The sequence below is a fragment of the Oryctolagus cuniculus genome, chromosome 18, assembly GCF_964237555.1.
Source record: "Oryctolagus cuniculus chromosome 18, mOryCun1.1, whole genome shotgun sequence".
Lineage (NCBI taxonomy): Eukaryota > Metazoa > Chordata > Mammalia > Lagomorpha > Leporidae > Oryctolagus > Oryctolagus cuniculus.
This window is the reverse complement of record NC_091449.1, coordinates 37,110,384-37,133,038: the sequence shown is the minus strand read 5'-3', so window position 1 is coordinate 37,133,038 and position 22,655 is coordinate 37,110,384. Positions and strand designations below refer to the sequence as shown.

Sequence of the window (22,655 nt, the reverse complement as noted above, 5' to 3'; positions counted from 1 at the left end):
CTGTCAAAAAAAAAAAAAAAAAAAAGTTAAACAGGGACAGGCATTTAGCCTGCAGTTAAGATGCCCACATCCCATAGTGAGTACCTGAATTCCTGGCTGTGTTCCTGGTAATTCAGATCCTGGAGGGCAGCATTAGTGGGTCTCTGCCACCTACATGGGACGTGCTGGCTCAGGCCTAACCTAGTCCCAACCATTTTGAAGGCATTTGAAGAGTGCACAGCAGATGGGATCTACTTCTCTGCCTCTTCCCCTCCCCCTGCTCTCTCAAATAAACAATGCAAAATGTTAAACACAGAGGTAACATATGACCAACAATGCCACTTCTAGGTACCACCCAAGAGGAATAAAAACATACCCACACAAAAAGTAGGATCCAACCATTCACGGTAGCATAGCAGCCAAAGAGTAGAAACAACTCAGATTTCCAGCAACTGGTGAATTAGATAAGCAAAATCTCCTGATACTAGAATACTATCCAATATCCACCAGGTGGTGAAAAAGAACAAAATATTGACACATGCTATAACATGGATGAACCTCAAAAACAGTATCCTGGGTGAATGCAGCCAAACACCGAAGACCACATATTGTATGGTTTCATTCACAGTTGTCTCCCCTTTATTCACAAGGGATATGTTCCCCACCTTTCTGCAGATGCCTGAAACCAAAGACAGTACCCAGCTCTACACATACTAGGTTTTTTTCCTATACAGATACAATGACAATTAATTTTAATTCGTAAATTGGACACACTAAGAAATCAACAACAATAACAACTAATAACAGAATGATTCAAACAATATGCTATAGCAAAAGTTAATTGCAATTTATGAATTGTTGATTTCTGGAATTTTCCATAGTATTTTCAGACCACAGTAAATCAAAAGCATGAATGAGGGGTTACTACTGTACCCAAAAATGTCCATTAAAGCAAATGTAGGAAACAAAAAGGAGATTAGTGGTTGCCTACGAATGAGGTAGAAATGGGAAAGAACTGTAAGTGAACAAAAGGATTATTTGGGGGATCATGGAAATGTTCCAGAATAAGACTGTGATGTTTACACAACTGTAAACACATTACAACCCCTGAATTCTATACATAAAACAAGTAAACTGTGTGTAATGTAATGTATGCCTCAATAGAGCTTTAAAAAAAATAAAAACGAAAGGGGGCAGGCATTTGGTATAGCAGTTAAGCTGCCTGCCTGGTGTTCACATCCCATATCTCAGAGCCTGCATTCAAGTCCTGGTTCCACTCCTGATTACAGCTTCCTGCTAATACCCTGCGAAGTAACAGATGATGGAACAAGAAGTTGGGTCCCTGCCATTCACGTGGAAGACCTAGATTGAGTTCCTGGATCCTGACTTCATGCCTGGCTGTTGCAGGCATTTGGGGAGTGAACCAGGAGATGAGACTTCTCTGTCGCTTGGTCTCTCCTATGTACATTAAAAAAAGTCTGAAACAGTTCTTTAAGAAAAGAGATACATCCTCAACAGTCATCACTGAAATACAAATTAAAACCATAATGAGTTACCATGATGAATTCACTAGAATAGCTAAAATTTAAAAGACAATAATACCAAGTGTTGTTGAGAACATGAAGCAACTAGAACCCTTATGCATAGGTAGTGGGGAATACAAAACAGCACGGTGTTTTTAAAAATAATTCTCCAAAGAGACATGTCCAAGTCCAAACTCCTGGTACCTATGAATGTGACCTTATTCAGAAAAGGGGTCATTGCAGATGTAATTAAGTTGAGGATCATAAGGCTCTCAAGAAAAGATCATCCCAGGGGCTGGTGTGGTGGCATAGTGGATAAAGCCGACACCTGCAGTACCAACAACCCATATGGGCACTGGTTCAAGCCGGCTGCTCCACTTCTGATCCATCTCTCTGCTATGGCCTGGGAAGGCAGAAGATGGCTCAAGTCCTTGGGCCCCCGCACCCATGTGGGAGACCCGGAGGAAGCTCCTGGCTCCTGGCTCCTGGTTTCAGATTGACACAGCTCTGGCTGTTGCAGCCATCTGGGGAGTAAACCATCAGATGGAAGACCTCTCTCTCTCTCTCTCTCTCTCTCTCTCTCTCTCTCTCTCTGTAACTCTGACTTTCATATAAATAAAACAAATCTTTAAATAAAAGAAAAGAAGGTATTGTGAAGGAGACAGAGGCTGAAGCTTTACAAGCTAAGGAACACCAGGAGCCAGAGGAGGCAGGGGAGGATTCACCCCTAGCGCCGGCAGAGGGAACGTGGCCCTGCCAGTCCGGTGATTCCAGACATCTTGTCTCTGGAACTCTAAGAGGATGCAGTTCTGTTGTTTAAAGCCACCAAATTTGTGGTAACTTGTTGTAGCAACCCCAGGAAACTGATACAAACAGTTAAAATCACTTTAGAAAACAGTAAGGAGGTTCTTCGAAAAAGACTAAAAACAGAATTAGCATATGATGTAGGAGTCCCACTACTGGGTTTACATATGTACACGTATCTATACATGTTTACACACACATACAAGATATCCGCATGCCCACGTTCACTGCAGCACTGTTCACAACAGCCAAGACATGGAAACAACTTAAGTGTTCATGTTCTGAGGAATGGACAGAGCAAATGTGGTCTATTTACACAATGGGATACAAAGCTGCAAGGTTGTCATTGCAACAAGATGGATGGGTCTGAAGGTCATTACCTGCAGTGAAATAAGCCAAGCATAGAAAGACAAACACCAAACGATCTCACGCACATGTGGGGCCTAAAAACAAAAAAGGTGATCTCATGGCAGTCAAAAGTATAACGGTGTTTTCAGAAGCTGGGGAGAGTGAGGTACAGGGAGATGATTGACAGCTACTAAGCTATAGTTAGACATTCTGGTGTTCATTGCACAGTAGGATGACAACAATGATAATGCACTGTGGATTTTGAAATCTTTTCATGAAGAAATGTTAAATATGTGAGGACATAGACATGCCCACCCTGATTGCACATTATGCGATGTAGACCTGTATAGAAACGTCACATGAGACTCCAAAAATACATTCAATGTGTATGTGTCAATTAAAAGTAAAAAGAGTAACTTTTAACAGAAAGCTTCCATATGATGCAGTAACAGAAGAGCAACAGAAGGCCATTGAAAATTTTTAAAGAGGTGGCTGGCAGAGCAGGAAGGGAGGAAAAGGACATAACCTGATTTGTATTTGGCTGCACTCTGCAGGCTGAGGCTGCTTGTTGGGTTACCTGGGGGAACACAGCAGTCAAGCCAGGTTGTAAAGTGAGTGCAGAGTGGAGCCTGTGCTGTGGTGCAGGGAAGCTACGCCTCCACCCGGGACAGCAGCATCCCATATGAGCACGAAGTCCTGCTGCTCCCCTTCCAAGCCAGCTCCCTGCTAATGTGCCTGGGAAAGCAGCGGAGGGTGGCCCAAGAACTCAGGTCTCTGCCAGCCACCTGGGACCTGGATATAGTTCCAGGCTTTGGCCTGGCCCAGCCCCGGCCATTGCAGCCATTTGGGGAGTGAACCAGTGGTTGGACGATTCTTTCTCCGCCTTTCAAATAAATACACGAATCTTTAAAAATAAAATGAACGTAGTCCAACAAGGAGGTTATTCCTACAGTCCATTAAAGAGATAATGGTACCTTGGTCCAACATAGTGGAAATGGAAAAAAGTGGACAGATTCCCTATGTACATGTAGACAAATCAATGGGACCTGACTTTGTGAATGAGAGAAAAGGAAACACGAGCGTTGATACTCCATGTGTACCAACTACCTTGCAATCAACCGTGACAATACGAAAACTATGCATCTCACACAGAGCCTGGCACACAATAAATACTTTTAGCAAATCGCTGTTGCTCTTACCACAATCAATGCCTTCTGAAAAGTTGCTACTGCTCTCTAACTGTTCTCCCATGGAATGGCACCTGTCGGAGGCCGAACACCAAAGCCTAACGCTCGCAGGGCTGAAGGCACAGGCGATCACCAGCTGGCCACTGAGACAGCTGTTCCAAACAAACCCATCTGACCGCCCAGACATTCATTTCGCCTCAGCAGACCTCAGCCTGGGAGACCATTATGGAACGAGAACACCCAGCCGGGATCATCACAGTCATCTGAGAGCCCGGTAAACTGAGGCACCACGGTGGCTACAAAGGGAACCAAGCAGCAGGCGCAGGTACAGGACAAGGAAATGGGTGTCTTGATTTTCATCTCTGGGCCGTTCCTACAAGACTCGGCCTGCATCCTAGGCACTACGAATTTATAACTGCCCCCTCCCACGTTTTCCAGGTCCCCTGCATACAAGGCCCTGTCATCCCTTGGCTTAATACCGTGCATCCTGTCGCCACCGAACCTACGTCTTCTGCTTCCCTATCTCTAGCGCCCAGTGCACGAAGATCCCCAGACCGTCTGGAAACCGAAATACCTTAGCCTCACGCTCGCGTTCCTCCGCGGTCTGAGTGCGCTTCATGCTGCCACTAAAGCCGCCTTCGCCACCGCGAGCCGCTTAGATCCTCGTTCGGGACCCCGCCTCCTGCCTGTAGTTCTTTCAGAATTCTGCTCCCGCCCAGCGCCATTCGCCCTGGGAACAAATAGAACTACGTCTCCCAGGATGCAAGGCGGCGACGCCCAGGAGCACCTCGGGGCTTAGAGCTGAAGAATTTCCCAGGTCCCACAGCTGAGCGAGCGTAGTCCGCTACGCTGCAAGCAGAAGGCCTGGAGCGCAAGAAGAACTACATTTCCCAGGAGGCAGCAGGGCCCGCCATGTTTTTCCCGTGCTGCTCTCGGCCAGCAGCCGGACACGCCGTGGGCGCTATAGCAACGGTAGCTAGCGGCGGAGAGAGTGTGGCGGTGAGTACCCTGGGGGCGGACGGGGGTGGCTACAGGTTGGCTGACCCTCCCCGCGCAGCGCGGGCGGCAGTCTGAGATCCGCTTTGCGGCCTGCAGAAGACCCTGGCCTCGTGCCCGCATAAAAAGCATCTCCACGGCGTTAGGCCTGAATCACAGCCCGCCCTTTTTCCCCATGCCCAGGACCGAGTTGAAATTTTGTATCTCAGCCATAAACCCTTAGTGGATGAGACTTGAGGCTGCGAATTGCTGTCCATATCCAGATCCTTCATTCGTTCGTTTGTCCTGAATTAGGAGTTGATTGTCAGTCCCTACGCCTCCTGAGTGGCCTGTTCTTTGCCTGACTGCTTACTATAATTTGTGTGTCCTCTCGTCACCCCCATAAGCTGTTAGCTCCCTAGAGGTAGGGACGCGGTTGACCATTCTGGTCTCAATTCCTGGTGGCGGTTTATTCACACCGTGAATATTAATATAGTGCCCACCAAGTACCCAGTCCTGATCCCCACCAGCTGTGGACAAGACCCATACCCACCCCAAGGTGCTTGTACTTCGTTAGTGCCGACAGTGAACTGGTAAGCCAATAAGGTAATTTCAGAGAGGCGACGGCTGTGAAAGCAATGAATGTAGAGGAATAGAGTGGTGGGGAAAAGCCTTTCTGGAAAATTGAGGCGAGACCCCAGCTAATGCAAAGGCACACAAGGGAAGGGCCGCTTCGAAGGAAGTCAAGAATGAGGTTGGAGCAGCACCGTGAGGACGGATAGTGTGAAATGGTGTTTGGGAGGCCCTCTGCGGTGTACCGGGTTTCTTAATGTCCACCCTATTAACAACCGGGGCCAGCCACTGCAGTAATGTATGTTAGGTGCACTGTAGACTGCTAAGCGTCATCCCTGACCCCTACCGGCTGGATGCCAGTGACACCTCCCCTTCCCAGTTTGGACACCAGACAGCCACTGCCCAGACGTGTGACTTGGGCGTGATAACTCATCTGTGGCTCAGCTTCCTCGTCTCTAAAGTCGGAATCTCAAGAATACGGTGACATGTTGAATTCATGGACGCATTGAGAATCATGCCTAAGCTTATAGCAAGCATCCAGTAAAATGTTAGCACCGTCATCACCACTGTTCACTGTTACTGGGAAAGCAGCCTGAACTCTATCATGGAAAAGTCGTTTTCACAGGTGGACGGTGCTTACACTTCTTGACAATTTGCATCTGAAAGTTGACCTTTCCCGCGGCAGTGTTTCCAAAAGAAATAGACAGTCTCCAAGGTTGTCAGCCCTTCCTGTCACAGCAAAATACCGTGGTTGTCAATCTTCTGTGAATTACAGTAAAAGCTAAGAGCGCTCTCCCTAAAAGATAGTGCAGATGCACATGTGCATGCCAGATTTTGTAAACCCTCTCTGGGTTTGCAGACCCTGAGGTGCATGGGCTCTATTTGCTCATTCAACAGCGTGCTGAGTTATCCGGGCCCTGTGCCACCCTCCAGAAATACAGAGGTGAACAAGACGCATAGGCTTGCTCGTCTCTTGCGGCTCACCTTCTAGGACTAGCGTTCTAGAGCCGGAGAACCCCAGCCTTTGCGTGTCTTCACTGGCAGTTTGCATTCGGCTTCCTAGGTAGATCAAAATGAAAAGAGAATCCTGGAGTTTGGTTTGTAACCTTGACGTTGTGTGGCTCACTCACATCCACATACAGACTAAAGTTACTGTGATGAGTCTCTGTAAAAAACAGAAACTGAGAATACCAGATTTAAGGGTACAGCCTATGTGTTAAGACAGTTAAACCCTGGAGCCTCACAAAGACTCATGGCAGCAAAGGCAGTACACCGCAACAACAGAAACCCATTTTATAAATTTATGAAACCTCTTTCACAAAACTTGGACCTACCCACTCATTTGTACACCCTGCAGAAAATTAATATTTGAGTAATATTGAGATCTCAGGCATATATGCTAAATATTTTGAGGTTACTGGCTCCCTTTCAGAGTAACTCTGTGAAATATGTGTTATTGTCTCCCCTTCACAGTTAATGAACTGAAACCCAGAGAGGCTGAGTGACTTGAGCCACTGGTAAGTGATGTGACAACCAACCAGGTGAATCATGTTGCTGAACTGAGTTTCTTCAAGATTTTTCTTGAGAATTCTTTGAGAGGAACAGGGAGGAAGTATTTCTTAAATTTGAGAAAGTTTGCTGGTTTCTTTTTTCCTTTCTTTCTTTCCAGAAAGAGGAATAAGAAGAGAGAAGGAAGAATGATAATCTTACCTCATTTCCTAAGCAAACTATAGGAAATCCACTGTTGAAAGCAACACTATCTCCATGATTGAATGTGATATAACTTTTAGAATAGAAGCTTTCATCTTCTTCAGGCAGCCACATGTGGGCAATAAGATGTCCATTAAAGTTCTAGTCCCTTATTGGTTTTATATGGTACATTCCAGTGCATAGTTAATGTAATAACTTGGAAAGAGTTTATTTGAATTTTCTTTTCTCCACAGATCGGCCATGTCTGGTCCCACTGATGAGACTGCAGGAGATCTGCCTGTGAAAGATATAGGTCTAAACCTCTTAAGAATGGAAGGGTTACAAGGTCTGGCCAGCTGTTATTTATTACAGTTATGAACTTTGATCAGTGATTTCTTTACTTTTAATTTAAAGTATTTCTGATATTCATACAAACCAAACCATTTAAGTAACTATATAGCTCTTGATTGGACTAAACAAGAAGATGGAGAATTTAGAACACATATGGTATTTTACTGCATGAGTCAATTATCAACAGCTCATAGCAAATGTAAAATCCCCCTCTGTCTGATAAAGAATTGTTATAAATCATCTTTTTAAAATTCCACACATGAGTAGAAACTATATAGAGAGTATCAACCCTCCAAACTAAATTGTTTAAATTGCATTCACCATTAAAACATTTCTTTGTTGAAATTTTATATAGGAGGAAATGCCAAATTTTAAGATTTTTGCCTTTCAAGTTGAGTATCTCGAAATGAGTTGTTTATGCAAGTGATAGTAACTTTTTTATCAAATTAATGTACATTAAAGATTTTCTTGATCCTTCCATTTATCCCTTATAAGTTGCTATAGAACTCAAAAGCACTTTAACATGAAGAAAAAAAAGCATTACTTGAAGGAACAGTTTAGAGTGCAGAATTACGTTTCTGTTTGTACGTCAATATGTGTGTCAGCCATACTCTCACGCCACTTCATTTGCTATTGAAATTTACTTCACTAAGTACATTATCAGTAGCCACCTTTATGTCACAAAAGTGGCCAATAAATGTATTGTTCACTGAGAAAGAAAAATTTGACTACAGACATTTTATTGTCAAAAGTAAAAAGTATGGGGCCAATGTTGTGACATCGCAAGTAAAGCCACTGCCTGTGACAGCGGCATCCCACATAGATACTGATTAGAGTCCTGGCTGCTCCACTTCCCATCCAGCTCCCTGCTAATGCACTTCGGAGACCCGGAAGAAGCTTCTGGCTCCTGGCGTCATCCTTTGCCCAGTCCCAGCTTTTACAGCCTTTTGGGGAGTAAACCAGCAGATGTAAGATCTCTCTCTCTCTCTCCACTTCCTCTGTCTGTAACTCTGCCTTTCAAATAGATAAAATAAATCTTTAGAAAGAAAAAAGTAACAATTATATATCAGCTTTGATTTCAATCTTTGAGCTTTTGAGCTGAGTTCAGTTACTATCTTCAGTAAACCACCAGAGGACTTTAATATCTGTCAGTTTGTTGTATTTTTATTGGAGGATTACTGAAAATTGACCTACCTTACAGAGACATGAAAAGTACCACATTTATGCATCCATAAAAAGATACCCTATATGCATTCTACACGATGTAAAAATTCTATAAAGATATATAAGATAGCTTATAGAGAAATGATTTGGAAGCTCTTAAGTGGCAGTTTAAATTTTGGGAGCCTTTATGATTGTTCTCACAGACTCTAGTTTTTTGTTTTTTGTTTTTTGTTTTTTTTTTAAGATTTTATTTATTTGACAGGCAGAGTTATAGACAATGAGAGAGACAGAGAGAAAGGTCTTCCCTCCATTGGCTCACTCCCCAAACGGCCGTCATGGCCAGCGCTGTGCTGATCCGAAGCCAGGAGCCAGGTGCTTCCTCTCAGTATCATAGCCGGGTGCAGGGCCCAAGCATTTGGGCCATCCTCCACTGCCCTCCCGGGCCACAGCAGAGAGCTGGACTGGAAGAAGAGCAGCTGGGACTAGAACCCGGCGCCCATATGGGATGCTGACGCTACAGGTAGAGGATTAACCTAGTGAGCCACGGCGCCGGCCCCTCTAGTTTCTTTTCTATAATGCTCGTACATTGGAAAAAAAATCTCTTAGTCATACTGTGTTATTCGTTGCAAACTGTTGGCTTTGTTTAAAAAAAGATACTCTGATTTGTGATTTCATTATCACAACATTTAGCATATGAATTGAAATCTTCACTCAATCAGAATTCCATTGTATATCCTTAAAGAATTATTATGTAAAAAATTCTTAATGGATATTTTTGCTCAAATCCCTATTAACGCATGAATATTAATAGCAGAGTATATAAAGTACAAACAACAAAGGTTTTTATTCTCACCTCATATCACTTATGCAAACAATGCTGTAACATTTTCTGAAGGATTCTTAATTGTACGTCACAAAAGGGAAAAACGTAGTAAGAGTGCATTAGAGATTATATTGAAATAAAGCACTATTATTTTTAGAGACTGTTTTAAGTAATCCCACAATTAACCATCCTCACATTTTTGCAGAAGCTTCAACAACACGAACGATGAAATCTCGCCAGGCGGTGTCACGTGTCAGTCGTGAGGAACTAGAAGACAGATTTTTGCGTTTGCATGATGAGAACATTTTACTTAAACAGCATGCCCGCAAGCAAGAGGATAAAATTAAAAGGTTATGATAAAAAGCTTTTAGCTTTTTTTCTTGACTCTGTAAAGTTTGAAGAATAATTTTTTTATAAACTTAATTGAAAACCCCACCTAGAATCTTTTTGGAACAAGGCAGGTTGTAAATAAATACAATTTTTAAAAATGGAAAATCTTGCAAACTAGAATTATAAACCTTGAAAAGATAAGTGTTTATTATGTCTGAAGTTGCTATTTGAAAGAAAAGAGCTAACAACTTAGTGCCATGAGCGTAGCATGTCTGTAAATAACTTTTGGTTTAATATTTATAGTTTAATAAGCAAAATGGCCAAGACATCTGTTTTTAAATGTCTTCGTTTTAAAATGAAAGGTTTTAAAAGTAATTAAATATTCTAACTTGTTAGACTGCATGTTCCCTTAAGATTTGGGGTCTACTAACAAAACATCAGTTTAGTCTCTGGAACTTACCTAACTTTGCTCTCTAGATTCAATATTTATTTCAAAGGGTCTCTACTGTTTCTGAATAAATATAATGTTACTTTTGATTTATGTGCAAAAACTGCAAGAATGATTTCTTAGGAGTAGATATTCTTTTTTATTCCTATCTTTTGAATTTATTTCATTAAAAACAAAAAAGTAGATTCATATTTGTATGTCTGAGCTTGTCTATATGCATATTCATATTCTTGATTTAAAAAAAAAGGTGAGACAGGCATTGAGGAAAGAAGATAGGGTTTGTTCCTGCTTACAGTTCATCCTAAAAAGGTGATTGCAGGTCAGTTGCTGCTGTGTGGATGTGGTTTTAACAACCCCAGAACTGCTGCATCCAGGCCCTGTGCTTTGAGTTGGCTGTTTTCAAGATGTGATTTACTTGCCTGGTTCCGTTTCTGACGAGTAGCACACGTCAGCCAGTCACAATGAGATATGTGGTCTATGACCACTAACTAGGAAAGAATTGCATTCATAACCTTTACTTCATTAGTAATTTATCCTAGTCAGAAAATAAAAAACAACTCAGTAATGAGCAATATAAGTTAATGGGGAAATACTGGGCTGGGAATCAGGTTGCACGTACGTCTTCTATTGTCTATTATGCTGGTAGTCTGTGGTCCATTTAAGCCATATAACCTCCTGGGATTTTATTTTACTGAGCCCTATGAGTTGTGGTCAAATGAATGTTATGACCCAAACCCCTAAATTCCTTTTCAGTCTCACACCATTGACAGTGACCTAGTCTACTGTATCTTTAAATTTATACCTAAGATTTAATTAGTATCTTTTTAAATATAACTGTAGATTCTTTTATAAACCACCTTTTAAAACTAGCAGATCAAACTTTAGCAGATCACTTTTGATTCATTAATATCACAAAAGAAATCAAACAAGTTTTGCTGTCACTGGACAGACACAAATTTAAATATCTTGGCAAAGTTTACTTGAACATTATTTAAGTAATCTGAAGACACTATAGATGTGCTTTGTTTGCCTTAAAATTAGGGTTATTTGTTTTCTTAGATGAAGACTTTTCATATTAAATTTCTGTCTTTTGAATGTAATCTATATTTCTGTGTGGAAATCTCTACAACAGAACATTCAAGAATTTAGGTTGAAAGTTGGTATCTCATAACTGTTAGATGCCTACCTTATGTTCATGGATGGGTGATTTGTTGGGTGCAGGACCCTACACTTACTAAAGGACTAGGCAGAGTTCGCGGCTCTTTGGGATTATAATACCTGGCAAGATATCCCCCATGATATATCATTCTCTGGATTAGGTGGAAAAGGAACTAATCCATTGATTATTTTACTAGGATGTTTGTGGTACTGTTAGATCTTGGTTTTTATTATCCTATATCCCTTATAAAGCATGCTTAATGGACGTGCCTCAAGGGAAAGAGAAAACAATCTTAACTGATTATGTTATGCATAGCTCTCCCTGATGCCACATGCTGTCGGCCAGAAGTGTAGATAGACATGTATTACTACTGCATTTACAGAGGACTCTGCTTAGGGGGGTGAAAAAAAAAAAAGAGGTTGTTCTATGACATCCCAAAGCTATTAAGGATCTTTTTATTTCACTTTTGTTCTCTTAAGTAAAAGCTTCTGTCCATAACCATGCTAAAATAAAGCAAACCCCATTTAAAGAAAAAATGAAGTGTGTTTTTATTTTCAATCTCCTGTCTGGGTCTTTATAAAAATAGATTCACTATAAACTAGAATCAGCTATTGAAGATGTGCGACCAATTTTGTAAAGTCTTGAACTTGTGTCTCTCATCAAAGCCACCTTTTCTTTCTTGTCCTGCCAAGATTTTTCCATTCACTGTCAGGCATGTTTTCCGTACGTGTATATTACATCACCCTCATGTGCCCTTTCTGTCTTTTGTTCTGTCTAACCAGTTTTTATCAGAACTTAAAAGAATCAAAGGTAGAGGTAGAAACCTCTAAGATGTCAGAAGCACAATTTACGTCTAAATTTCAAAGTAGCATTGAAATGATACTTTTTGCATTGTTATTTTCTACTATCAAACTGAATGGTTCTTGAGCACTAAACAACGTTTAGTGGTACATTTTGGTTTCTTTTGAATTTTTCATTGGACTTTAAATGTGTGTGTTTTAACATTCTTATATTTCTGAACCCTAGAGAAACTGAAAACAATATTTTACCTAAGTGCTGTCTGATCTTAACACACTTTTCAAAAGTTTTAACTTACTGTGGATTGCAGATATAACCCACCACATCCACAATCTGTAACTACATTTAAGTGCATACAGCATTCCTATATAAGGTCATGCGTTAAAAATTGCATTTCAGGAACATATGGAGTAAATATGTGTCCTCTCTTTACCAACCTTAAATGATAAGCCTTAGGAAACTGTTATTTGTCAGTGCTATAAAGCAGATTGTTGCCCAGTGGTTTCAATTATCATCAAAGGGTTCTTCACAGGCAGTAATAGTTACATCAAAACCTGAAATTTATTATTCAGGTTCTGCACTGAAGTCTTCACAGTGATTATGTTCCTTTCAACAGAATGCATTTTATGCTGACTTCTCACATTCCTTTTCATCTTTTTATTATTTCCCTAGAATGGCCACCAAGTTAATACGGCTAGTTAATGACAAGAAAAGATATGAACGGGTTGGTGGCGGCCCCAAGCGGCTCGGACGTGATGTAGAAATGGAAGAAATGATTGAACAGCTGCAAGAGAAAGTTCATGAGCTTGAAAGACAAAATGAAGTCCTCAAAAACAGACTCATTTCAGCCAAACAGCAACTTCAAATCCAGAGTTACAGGCAGACACCATACAATTATATACAATCTCGTATTAACACTGGGCGTAGAAAAGCAAATGAAAATGCAGCCTTGCAAGAATGCCCCAGGAAAGGTAAAACAACATTTAACCTTAAATCCTAAACTGAAGCCTTATGATAGTTTTACACACAATGTCATTTCTGTATTACCCATTTTTAAGTGTTGTTAAGTTTCTTATGTTTTTCTTTTACATTTGTTTAAAGATTTATTTATTTATTTATTTGAAAGGCAGAGTAACAGAGAGACAGGGAAGTCTTCCTTCCATCCACTGTTTTACCCACCAAATGGCCAGGGTTAGTCAGGCTGAAGCCAGGAGCCAGGAACTTCATCTGGGTGTCCCATTGTGGGTGCAAGGGCTTCATCTGGGTCTCCCATTGTGGGGAGATTGTGGGTGCAAGGGCTCCAGGACTTGGGCCATCTTCCACTGCTTTACCAGGCACATTTGCAGGGAGCTGGATCAGAAGTGGAGCAGCCAGGACTCAAACCAGCTCTCATAAGGGATGCTGGCATCACAGGCAGTGGCTTAACTCACTGTGCCACAACACCGGCCCTGGCTTGCTTTTTCTTAAAATCATAACATTGTCGTGAGATCATTTTACTTAAGAATCACCAGATTGGGGCCGGCTCCGTGGCTCACTTGGTTAATCCTCCACATGCAGTGCCGGCATCCCATATGGGCACCAGGTTCTAGTCCCGGTTGCTCCTCTTCCAGTCCAGCTCTCTGCTGTGGTCCAGGAAGGCAGTGGAGGATGGCCCAAGTGCTTGGGCACCTGCGCCCGCGTGGAAGACCAGGAAGAAGCACCTGACTCCGCATAGCTCCGGCTGTAGCAGCCATTTTGGGGGTGAACCAATGGAAGGAAGACCTCTCTGTCTCTCTCCCTCACTGTCTAACTCTGTCAAATAATTAAAAAAAAAAAAAATCACCTGATCACTATCACTTGTTTTAATAAACCATTCAACACAACCCTTCATCCTATTACAAGAAACACATATGAAACTAAGTAAAATTTGCATTAAGTTTGACCTTTTGTTAGTATTACAGATGGAAATCACATTGACTCAGGCAAGTGGAGAAATCAGCTAATTTGCTTATATATGATCACACTTACTATTGTAAGCAATCACATTTAAGTTCTTCATCCAAAGGTCTTTTTTAAAACCTGTAGAAGTGTTGAAATCTTTCACATTGTGTGAAGCCAGCATGGAATGTGCATGTAACTAGGGATTTAAAAAGTTGAATTCTTGCTCCTCCACTTACTAGCTGGTGACCTTGGACAAATCTCCTAATCATTCTGAGCTTGAGTTTCCTTTTCATGTAAAATAAAAATAATAAAGCAGATAACCTTAAAGGTCCATCTCTAAAAATGGGCATAGGTGAAATAACATAAAATAGCCAGGAGACCGGCGCCGCAGCTCACTAGGTTAATCCTCCACCTAGTGGCGCCGGCACACCGGGTTCTAGTCCCAGTTGGGGCGCCAGATTCTGTCCCAGTTGCTCCTCTTCCAGGCCAGCTCTCTGCTGTGGCCCGGGAGTGCAGTGGAGGATGACCCAAGTGCTTGGGCCCTGCACCCGCATGGGAGACCAGGAGGAAGCACCTGGCTCTTGGCTTCAGATCAGTGCAGCGCACCGGCCACAGCAGCCATTTGGGGAGTGAATCAATGGAAGGAAGACCTTTTCTCTGTCTCTCTCTCTCTCTCACTGTCTAACTCTGCCTGTCAAAAAAAAAAAAAAAAAAATAGCCAGGGGGCTAACACTGTGATGTAAGCAGGTAAAGCCATGGCCTGCAGTGCCGGCATTCCATCTGGGCACCACTTCAAGTCCCGGCTGCTCCACTTCTCATCCAGCTCTCTGCTATGGCCTGGTAAGGCAGTAGAAGATGGCCCAAGTCCTTGGGCCCCTGCACCCACTGCCTTCAGATGAGCACTGCTCTGGCCATCACAGCCATCTAGGGAATAAACCAGCAGATGGAAGATCTCTTTCTCTCTGCCTCTGCCTCTCTGTAACTTTGTCTTTCAAATAAATAAATCTTTTAAAACAAAATCCAGGCTACAAAGCAATTCAGTTGCATAGACAACCCTCAATGTACAACCTAAATAATTCTAATAAAAATTCTCAGTTCTCTCCACCAACAAACTTTTTTTTGAATTTTTTTTTTGACAGGTAGAGTTATAGACAGTGAGAGAGAGAGAGAGAGAGAGAGAGAGAGAGAAATAAAGGTCTTCCTTCCGTTGGTTCACTCCCCAAATGTCCACCACAGCTGGCGCTATGCCGATCCAAAGCCAGGAGCCAGGTGCCTCTTCCCGGTCTCCCATGCGCATGCAGGAGCCCAAGCACTTGAGCCATCCTCCACTGCCCTCCTGGGCCACAGCAGAGAGCTGGACTGGAAGAGGAGCAACCGGGACTAGAACCCAGTGCCCATATGGGATGCCGGTGCCACAGGTGAAGGATTAACCAAGTGAGCCACGGCACCAGCCCACCAACAAACTTTGTTACAATGGACCTGAAAATAAATACTTTCAGTACAGTGTTAAATCTCAATTACTAAGGAGAGAAGTGAAATTTTAAGTCTAATTGGTTTTTGTTTTGAATATGCTCACATAAAGACCAAACACTTTTAGATACATAAAAAATCATGTAAAACTTTGGTCTCCAGTCCTTGAAAGATGAAAACAACACCATAGGAACAAGAAAGGAGAAAACTTTTTTGTCATTTTTCTCCCAAGTAAAATGTTCCCACTCTCTGTTCCCTAGATAGGGATTCATTGAGTTCTGCCATGTGGTTGGCAGGGTTCGGGCCATCTTCCACTGCTTTTCCCAGGCCATTAGCAGGGAGTTGGATAAGAAGTGGAGCAGCTGGGACACTAACTGGTGTCCATATGGAATGCTGGCATTGCAGGCAGTGACTTAACCAACCTTAGCACAATGCCAATCCCAGGAAAATTTTATTTTTTTTATTTTTTTTATTTTATTTTTTGACAGGCAGAGTGGACAGTGAGAGAGAGAGACAGAGAGAAAGGTCTTCCTTTGCCGTTGGTTCACCCTCCAATGGCCGCTGTGGCCGGCGCACCACGCTGATCCAAAGCCAGGAGCCAGGTGCTTCTCCTGGTCTCCCATGGGGTGCAGGGCCCAAGCACTTGGGCCATCCTCCACTGTACTCCGAGCCATAGCAGAGAGCTGGCCTGGAAGAGGGGCAACCAGGACAGAATCCGGCGCCCCGACCGGGACTAGAACCCGGTGTGCCGGCACACAGGCGGAGGATTAGCCTATTGAGCCGCGGTGCCGGCCCAATCCCAGGAAAATTTTACGTGATGCAGGAAAATGCTTTCTTTAAAGGAGTCCTATTCATGATCCATTTTCGAGTTACCTTTGTTCAAGTATGGATTTTCTTATTGTGGGTTCATTTTGACTTAAATATGAAGCTAAGGTTTGTGAATGACTGATTTTAAAATTTAAAAAACTGGATATCAAATTTTTGAAACGTTTTTTTCCTTCATACTTTGGTTATGTTGGAAAGACCTAATTTGAAGACTGGTTCTTTCAGAAATTACTGCAGGAGTTCTAACTCTTAAATCAAATCAAATTCTAGATAATATAGTTTCCTTGGTAGGATTTATTAAGTGGGCAGCACCTAACTGCTGGATTTTACTTAACACCTACTGGTAGCTGAGATTTAATATTCTTTTGGGCAGTGTATTTCTAATTCTCTGCACTACAGAACACGTACCTTAGTGCCTAAGAAGAGATTTATTGTATTACAGATACCTGTTCCATAGCAAATCAAGGATCCTTCTTTACTAACTTGACTTGTATAATACTTTGTTACTCTATTCTTAGGTATAAGATTCCAAGATGCAGATGTAACAGAAAGCTTACAACCCATGATTACAAAATATGACAACAGTTTACTTGAAGAAGCCAGAGGAGAAATAAGAAATTTGTAAGTATTCTTTTTCATGGTCATTTTAGAACTTTGTTGATCATTTCTTTTTGTAATCCCTTACTTTCCTTTGTTGTAAGCAAAATTGAATTATATAGCTAGTTCTGTGGGGTAATGACTGTTAGGTGTTATATAACATATATTCAGTAAAGTGAGGAAAATGACCCAATTGCATCAATGGAATGGTTTATAGAATAGTCATCTTTCTTATTTTACCCCCCAAGAGAATGGCATAAAACTTTAGAGGCAACATTTCCATCTCAGAAAGTCACAGGTAGATTTTATCAGATCCTGAAACAATTACCTCTTTCTGTGGTTACAAAAAAAGGAATTGGGGGGAGTGGCTGAAAACTTTGGTGTCATCAAATACATATGGATTTCACATTTTGTCTCCCTGTGCTTTTGCATTGCTACATTCTACCACATACATGGTTTTGAAAAAGTTACATCTGTCACATTTAACTGAGTTTGCCAGTTAATCTAAGCCTTGTGATTTCAGAGTCTGTGAGTCACACAAATCAAGGTAAGGCTCCACTTTATCTATATTCCTTCTCCTGATGATCCAAAAGAAATAATACTGAATAAGGCAAGAGAACATGACACAGACGCTATCCTATGTAGATAGTTACTCGAGAATAATATAGGCTTAAAATGTTTCTTTTTGATTAGTTTAGATATCAGTTAAGTAAGAATTATCCTGCGAAAAGATAAAAGTAAAGGATTAAACATAATCTTGTTACCTGATAATAAATTGAAAAGCCAGGATGATTTATTCCAACTTCCTAAGGCTCTTTACACTGGGATGCTGTCAGACATGGCAGAGATAAATGCATGCCAGAGACCACTGAGTTATGTTTGACAAATTTCCTGCCATCTCTCTCTGAAGTGTTAATTTGGGTGATATAAGCAGATGTGCATACATATGAAAGAACAAAGACTTTGAAATTATCTGAAGACCAGATTGTTGAGTACACAGTAGGTGATCAATAAATTCTTATTTAATTGAATTGAACCAAAGTCCAGTCCACTGTCTTATAAAAAGCAGTGTCTTGAATTGTTCCATATGTGTTCCAAATATTCACGTGTAACTGTTCCTGTTTCACTATGTGCAAGGCAATTAAGCTAAAATTTTTACCTTTGGTTTGTATTGTAAAGAACTTTGGGCCAGTCTGAAGTACTGCAAATTTTTCCGCAAGCTAAAAGTTCTTAAAAAGGCTCTTTATTTCAGAGAAAATGTTATTCAGTCACAAAGAGGCCAGATAGAAGAGTTGGAGCACTTGGCTGAGATCCTAAAAAGCCAGTTGAGGAGAAAAGAAAATGAAATTGAGTTATCTCTTCTTCAACTTCGAGAACAACAAGCTACAGATCAAAGGTATGTTCAAACAGGAATATCACTTTGATAAGGTCAAATTAACTTAGAATACTTTATCATGTGCCATAAGAGAATACATTTATCTGGTGTATTTGAAAATCGTGTTTTTACTTAACATTCTTCACGTAAGCCTTCTCTAGACCCACTAACTTCTATCAACAACTGTACTCCAAGAGCGGTTTTCCCTAACCTGCCCTGCTTGTAGGAAGCTTCCAGTGGGTGGAAATCACCTCCATCTTGTTCCTGTTGTTTGCCCCAGTGGCCAAGACTGCAGGATGTTCTAATAACATCTGGTTATGACTACCAAGAGAAATAGAGGTGACAAGAGCTCAGCTGCTGGCACACCATGTACATAAGTCCAGCCTTATTTTAAGTTTTTTTTCAGCTTTACAAGGAGATAAATTCCATAATATGGTACTAATTTGTGATTCCAGAAGGATGTCAGCATTCCTAACACTCTCCTAACATATTAGCTCTCCTAATATTGCCTGGCAATCTACTGGTTGTTGTAGATTACAGTGGTACCTATCAGTACCACTTGTTACCTTTTCATTTTTGACATTTTGTAATGTATAATGTTGTCTTGCCCATCCTCCTAGGTCATTTTTTGTTCCTAATACCACTTCTCTTGGTTCTTTGCCATTGGGCATTACACAGAACTTTACCTTTTTCCTGTATTCTTTGTCAGATTATTTTTTCCTCCTTTTATGGCTGTTTCTCCTAATTTTCTATCTGATTTAGACCAAGTGTACCCAAAAGTAAAGAAAGTGGTATATTGAACCCTCATGTACTCATCTCTTAACTTTGTACTAATATCTTGCCAATCTTGTTTCACCTGTCCCCTTATCCTTATTTTCTTGGGCTAATCTCACTCATAAATACTTCAGTATATGTCTTTGTCTAACAAGAAATACGTTTCGTATAACCTCTATGCCATTAACACATCTAACAAAATTAACAGTTCTTTGATAATTTCTAATAACCAGTTCATATTCAGACTTCCCTGGTGGCTGTCTTTCTGTTCATTTCAATTAGAATCCAAATAAAGTAGACATATTTGGTTGTAGTATCCCTTATACCTCTTTTATTTCCCTTCTTTTTTAACCATAGTTCCTATACATATCCTCCCCACTCCTTTTTTTTTAAAGATGTATTTATTTATTTGAAAGGCAGAGATACAGAGAGAGAAAGAGAAGAAGGAGAGACTCTCATCTGCTGGTTCACTTCCCAAATGGCCACAACAGCCAGGGCTGGGTCAGGCCGAAGCCAGGAGCTCCTTCCTGGTCTCTCGTGTGGATGTAGGGACCCCACGCACTTGGGCCATCATCCACTGCTTTTCGCAGGTGCATTAGCAGGGAGCCAGATCAGAAAGTGGAACAGCTAGGACTCAATCCAGCACCCACATGGGTTGCCACACTGCAGGTGGAAGCTTAACATTCTGTGCCACAGTGCTGGCCCTGTTTTTCCCTTTGTCCATGAGTATGATGTCATGTCTGTGTAGCTCACATTGTTATTTAGAAAAAGCAAGTAATGTTCCCTAGGTTTCCATCTCACATCTTTTAACTAACTAACCTTACATGGTAATACATAATGAAATTTTTAAAGGCTACATAATATCAGACTTGCTTTAAAAAATAGGGGAAGGGGCCAGTATTATGTTGCTGCATATTAAGTTGCCTCCTGCAATGCCAGCATCCCTTATGAGTGCTGGTTCAAGTCCTTACTGCTCCAGTTTCAATCCTGCTCCCTGCTAATGCGCCTTAGAAAGCAGCGGGAAAATGACCTAAGTATTTGAACCCCTGCTGCCTACTTAGGAGACCCAAGTGGAATTCTAGGCTCTTGGCTTTGTTTGAAACCATTTGGGGAGGGAAACAGCTGATGTGAGATCAAGGAATCAACCAATCTCTCTTCCTCTCCTTCTTGCTCGCTTTCTTTCTCTCTCTATCTAAATCTGCCTCTCAAATAAATAAATAAATCTCTTAAGAAATGTAGGGAAAGGTGTTGGGCACAGCAGTTAAGGTACCACGTGGGATTGCTGCATCCCATGTGGGAATGCCTGGCTTAAGTCCTGACCCCTCTGTTTCTGATCCAGCTTCCTACTGATGCACACCCTAGGAGGCAGTGAATGATGGCTCAGGTATTTGCACCCCTACCACTCACATGGAGACCTAGATGTTGATGTTGAGGTCCTAGCCTTGGCTTCAGCCTGGCCCAGCTCTGGTTCTTACAGACATTTGGGGAGGGAACCAGAGGATAGAAGATTGTGTGTGTGTGTGTGTGTCTTTCTGCCTTTCAAATAAAAATAAGTAAATAAAAACTTTTAAAAATTAAAAAATAAAGTAAGCTAAAGAAATGTATAAAAATTTATTTTTCAAAGTTTTAATAGGTTTGTATTGTCTTTAATAATTTCTGTACCTGAAAAAAGTATGTAAAATTAAATTATGTAAAGAAATCATATATATATATATATATAGTAATATTATGTTCTGTTCTAAGTTCAGGGCAAAAGAAACATGAATATTTTTGAGAGCTATATTTAAATAAAACATGTAATTTGAACTCTGACTTTAAACCATAAAAGTTATCCCATGTTCTCCTTTGAAGACCTAGTGAGACTAAGCTTTCTTGGAAAATCATGAAGTAGTTACTTCTAAAGAATACTGCTGAAGAATGAGACCCCAGCATTGAATGTGGTGATCTTAGTAAATTGCTACTGGCTGCACTGAAGACGTTATCTGAGTGCCGGTGCCACGGCTCAACAGGCTAATCCTCCGCCTAGCGGGGCCAGCACACCGGGTTCTAGTCCCGGTCAGGGCGCCGGATTCTGTCCCGGTTGCCCCTCTTCCAGGCCAGCTCTCTGCTATGGCCTGGGAGTGCAGTGGAGGATGGCCCAAGTGCTTGGGCCCTGCACCCCATGGGAGACCAGGAAAAGCACCTGGCTCCTGCCATCGGATCAGCATGGTGCGCCGGCCGCGGCGGCCATTGGAGGGTGAACCAACGGTAAAGAAAGACCTTTCTGTCTGTCTCTCTCTCACTGTCCACTCTGCCTGTCAAAAAAAAAGACATTATCTGCATATAAAATTCCACATGGATCAATTCCAAGTTCGGCCCATTTCCTATGAGCTTTACTTAACTGCTGAGTACAAGATTATCAGGGACTGCTTTACCTGGGTTATTTGTCAAGTTCCCAGAGAATAAGATAGAACTTTGTCAGCCATTCCCTTTTCCCAAGTGATAGGATCATCTAGAAGCTAGACCACCAGTGTTAACAGAAAGGGAAATCCAAAATTTCTTCAATCCTAGGACTAGAACAGCAGCGGAAAAAATGGCAGACACATACTTTTTACCACAAATATTGCAAGAAACATGAACATATACACCTGGGAGAGTTTACCTTAATTTAAAAACTAAATTGGATACATGTCTTTGATACAGGCCTTTAAGTTACTACTTGGGACACCTGGATCCCATGTCAGAGTGCCTGGTTCAAGTCCTAGCTCTGCTTCTGATACAGCTACCTGCTAATGCACATGCTGTGACACAGCAGATTATGGCTCTAGTACTTGAGTCCGGGTCACCCACATGGGAGACCCAATGGAATTCCATGCTCCTGGCCTCAGCCCGGCCATTGCAGGCATTTGAAGAGTGAACCAGTAGATGGGATATACCTATCTCTTCTCTCTCCCTCCCTCCCTCTCTTTCTCTCCTCTTCAAATAAAATGAAAGTAAGTAAATAATAAAATTTTTAATACTAAAACTATGCTGAGGTGTGGCCATTTTGTGCAGCAATTAAGCCTCTGCTTAGCACACTCATGTTCAGCATCAGAGTGCATGGGTTCAATTCCTGGCTCAGGTTCACCTCTAGCTTCCTGCCATTGCATACTCTGGGAGGCAGCTGCTGATGGCTCAAGTACTTGGGTCCCTGCCATCCGAATAGAAGGCGCTGAATAAGTTCTGGGCTTAAGGCTTCAGCCTGACCAAACCCCAACTGTTGCAGGCATTTGGGGATTGAACATGCAGATGGAAGATATCTCTCCTTGCCTCTCAATCAGTCTCTCCACCTCTCCCTCTCCTGCCAAGTGGATCTCCTGTCTTTAATTAAAATAAAGAACTAAACCAAGCTCTCTCCTGGGGTCTATATCTTTCACATAGACCAAAAATAGGCCAAAATAGACCCAAAAACAGGCAAAAAATAAATGAATTTATACCCTGCTTCCCTGATTTTTAAACTGGAAATTGCTATTTGCTTAGAAGGAAGGATACCTGTAGTGAATAGTGTATTATTTCTTGAAATCC

At 41.6% G+C, this 22,655-nt stretch overlaps 2 protein-coding genes across 14 annotated transcripts in view; one reads left to right on the top strand and one right to left on the bottom strand.

Moving 5' to 3' along the window:
• Positions 1–4,511, bottom strand: part of FTO (FTO alpha-ketoglutarate dependent dioxygenase) — a 414,324-nt gene extending 409,813 nt beyond the window's left edge. For 2 of the 7 annotated variants that reach the window (XM_070061827.1, XM_051846617.2), the window contains exon 1: positions 4,416–4,506. Coding sequence is in view for 1 of the 7 variants with exons in the window: in NM_001199368.1 (NP_001186297.1) it covers positions 4,416–4,460 (45 nt within the window). In the remaining 6 variants the exon portion in view is untranslated. 7 annotated transcript variants of the gene reach the window in all.
• Positions 4,512–4,703: 192 nt separating this feature from the next.
• The window catches only part of RPGRIP1L (RPGRIP1 like), a 108,717-nt gene continuing 90,765 nt past the window's right edge, over positions 4,704–22,655 (top strand). For 5 of the 7 annotated variants that reach the window (XM_070063543.1, XM_051847146.2, XM_002711567.5 and 2 more), the window contains exons 1-7: positions 4,704–4,840; positions 6,863–6,906; positions 7,333–7,424; positions 9,622–9,766; positions 12,824–13,122; positions 16,885–16,987; positions 18,216–18,359. In XM_070063543.1, coding sequence (XP_069919644.1) covers positions 7,340–7,424; positions 9,622–9,766; positions 12,824–13,122; positions 16,885–16,987; positions 18,216–18,359 — 776 coding nt within the window. In that variant the 5' untranslated portion in view covers positions 4,704–4,840; positions 6,863–6,906; positions 7,333–7,339. Of the gene's footprint in view, positions 4,841–5,345; positions 5,423–6,862; positions 6,907–7,332; positions 7,425–9,621; positions 9,767–12,823; positions 13,123–16,884; positions 16,988–18,215; positions 18,360–22,655 lie in introns of those variants that run through there. The other 2 variants (XM_051847142.2, XM_051847144.2) reach the window with 2 other exon arrangements.